The sequence below is a fragment of the Corvus brachyrhynchos genome, unplaced genomic scaffold, assembly GCF_000691975.1.
Source record: "Corvus brachyrhynchos isolate BGI_N302 unplaced genomic scaffold, ASM69197v1 scaffold105, whole genome shotgun sequence".
In the NCBI taxonomy this organism is placed as follows: Eukaryota; Metazoa; Chordata; class Aves; order Passeriformes; family Corvidae; genus Corvus; species Corvus brachyrhynchos.
This window is the reverse complement of record NW_008238452.1, coordinates 4,113,969-4,117,087: the sequence shown is the minus strand read 5'-3', so window position 1 is coordinate 4,117,087 and position 3,119 is coordinate 4,113,969. Positions and strand designations below refer to the sequence as shown.

The 3,119-nt window shown below is 43.6% G+C and overlaps 1 protein-coding gene across 2 annotated transcripts in view; it reads right to left on the bottom strand.

Moving 5' to 3' along the window:
* Positions 1-3,119, bottom strand: part of NDNF (neuron derived neurotrophic factor) — a 22,702-nt gene that overhangs the window by 4,298 nt on the left and 15,285 nt on the right. The window contains exon 2 of one of the 2 annotated variants that reach the window (XM_017736925.1): positions 3-36. In XM_017736925.1, the coding sequence (XP_017592414.1) occupies positions 3-36 (34 nt within the window). Of the gene's footprint in view, positions 37-3,119 lie in introns of both variants that reach the window. The other variant, XM_008635739.2, reaches the window with a different exon arrangement.

Below are 3,119 nucleotides of genomic sequence, written 5' to 3'. Positions count from 1 at the left end.
AGCAGGAACAGCAGCGGGCAGCGCAGCAGGAGCATCCTGCAGCAACGACAGGGAGTCCCACCTCAGGAGGGGCACCACAAGCAGCTCATCTGTGCTGGAACGTGGGCACACCTACAACAAGCCCACAGGCACTCTGTGTTTTGCAGGCACCTTCACTGCCACACAAACACCAGGAAAACTACTGTAAGGACTGAGCTGGCACCACCACAGTGCTTGGATAAAGGGTGTCACCAAGGTTTTCCCATCCTGAACTGTGACTGAAGCAAGCCCAGGCACTGATTTCAAATTGGAATCTCTCACTACCAAAGAGCAAAAGCCTTCTGCATGCTTTGGTGAGTTACACTTTGATGTTTTGCCACAGCAGAAATGGAGCTCACTGGCCTTGGGAGCTACAGTAAGCACAGAGCAGATGGAGGGTACATCGGCTTCGCTTCCCCTAGGAGATTTTGGTTGGGCTTCCAGCAATCCTCTGGAAAGTAAATATTTCCAGTGAAACTGTTCTTTACAAAAATAGCGAATTAGGAAAACATGTGATACAAACCCACACATATTCAAAGCACATTGGTATTAGCATGCAATTCAGCAGGGCTTAATCCTCAAGCCTGATGGGAATTGCAAAACACAAAAGCAGAGAATCCTTTACAAATTAGGCATAACAATTCATAATCTCAGCCTTTCATTATTATGTCTATAACTAGGTCAGAAATGACTGCCCTAACATATGCAGTGGGACAGGCTGGAAATCTCCTTTCAGTACACTAGATGATCTCATATATAATGGCTCTGGGATGGGGGAGGAAGGGGGGAAACAGCCCATTTTTGGTACAAGTATATCAAGTTTTAATTGCTAAATGGTAACCTTTTTTTAATTAGAAAAAAGAGGTTTAGGCCATTACCTACGCTGTGTTAGCTCTGGTTTTGGGGAGAAACATGGTAAAAAGCTGAGCTGGCAGGAACAGTTTTATCTTGTCCCTTGGCTGAGTGTGCAGTCACGCACTGCTCCAGGTACTGCACTGTGAAGTAACTACTGCTTTACAGCAAACTCTTTCTTTTACCTTTAAGATCAAATCTGTTGCTTCTGTTGCTGAGATTTTTCTTTTTCCCACCACCCCACTTGACCTTTCTCTAATATTTTATGTAAAAATAGCAAACACAAAGCTCCTTGAGAAGTGGCACACTGTAGTCTAAGCATACTAAAACTGCTCTTCCCAAATCCCTCTCCCTGCTGCCTCCAGCTCCCCCTCTGCCTGTCCTGCTCTCAGTACAGCTAAACACAGCCACCCACATGCTGCACAGCAGGGCTCCTGACACCAGCAAGGCCATGGAGGGCTATCTTCACTCTCAGATTGCTTCCTCTGCCTCTGACATCGTTTGTATTTAATCATTCCTTCCACCAACATGCAGGTCCCCCCACTCACCCCTCCTCAGCACCTCCTCCCCTTCTCTCTGCTCTTAGCTCATTCCCACCCCCCTTTCTACCATTTTCTCCACATCCTGCTGTCCAGCTCAGTTCCTTCATCTCTCTATTTTCCCACTGAAATTGGTGATGGGAGAAGGAAGAGAAAACACGTAGTAAACTCAGCAGTATCCATAAGCCAGGAGTGATGTGCACTGAACACTCCCTCACAGGATGCAATTTTAGGTCTCCAATGGTGGGCTCTGTTATCTTCTGGGATGCTTTAATGACAGGTTACTGCAGTGCTCTGCCCTACAGAAGGGAAAGGAACCATGGCCTTAGCTAACACATGCAATTGCTACTTACAGGTAAATCCTGATTTAGCTTTCCCAGCCTTTGTCAAAACCTATCCCAACGAGGTCCTGAGTTAGCTTTTGATGACAGTGGACAGATTTCCTCGAATTCAGACTGAAGTGTTGATACTTATCAGCAAAGTTAAAGACATTTGACCTTTTGGAGCAAAGATCATAAGTCGAAATACTTGCTGGCTTGAGTCACCGAAGCCGGCAGAAAGCTCCCCTCACACAAAGCAGGATGAGTTTCGTGTGCTCTACCACGCTGTTTATTGATTTTTCAAGTATTATTGTTGGCCAACAGGGAAGAAATTCCTTCCAACTTAATCACAACAGTTACAGCAGATTATTTGGTTAGGTAAGAAACTCTGACACTTTCTGCAGACAGCGTCCTCCACATGAACCCCCTGAAATTGCAATCCTGTGTATTCCCATAGTCAGTTCCAGTGCAATGTAACCTCTACTAAAATAAACCATTTTGATTATAGGCTAAGCTTCACTTCTTAAATAATTTCACTAGCTAATGCACTTTCAAAACTCCCATAAACAGTGTTTCTACCCCCCTTAACAACTACAGAGCAGTGACAAGGTACAGATTTGTCTCTGATTTCTTTATCTAATTGTAAAAGCATTTTGGCTTAAAAATAACTCTAAAAAGACACATTAAATTTAGTTCTGTGATCCCTGCCCATCCCACACATGAAATAACTTGCAAACTTGTCAACTGTTACTGAAAAAGGAAACTTTTATAATCTGTTCTTTGACAAATTAATAGAATTTTGAGTGCTTTCATTTTCACGTATCTAACCTCAGAGGCTTAAAATGGGCCCAATTTTCATGCACGACACTTCCAAAAGTGTGACAACAGCAAAGAGGCATCCAAACCTCGCTCACAGTTTTTGGAAGGTGTGCAGTCACTTTCACACCACCCTTTCACACCAGTTAATAATCAGATTTTATCTCTTGCAGTGCACTCATTATAATTTGGCAGTTTCGAGCTAAATCCTCTATAGTTTACTCATACAAAACATCAAGACCAAAGCAAAAAGCCCATTTATTCATCCCATGTTTGTTTCTGAGCAAGCTCACCAATGACTTTGACAGAGTCCCTCAGAAAATGCACTTGTTAGATGTGAGCCTGTGAATTCGTGCTCTGCCACCCAGTCCTCAGGAACTTCCAACAAACCATTTTCGTGTCCTGGATTTGTTTTTAGAAGCCAGGTACCAGCTGAGGCCTAAGCGCTGCACTGCTAAGCCACACAAAGTACGTGAAATATGTTGTGTGAATTTTTGTTCCCTAGGCTGTGCCGCCTCCTTAAATGCCTTTTATTCCGTTTTCTACAAGTTCATCTTGTTTTCTTTTCTTTTAA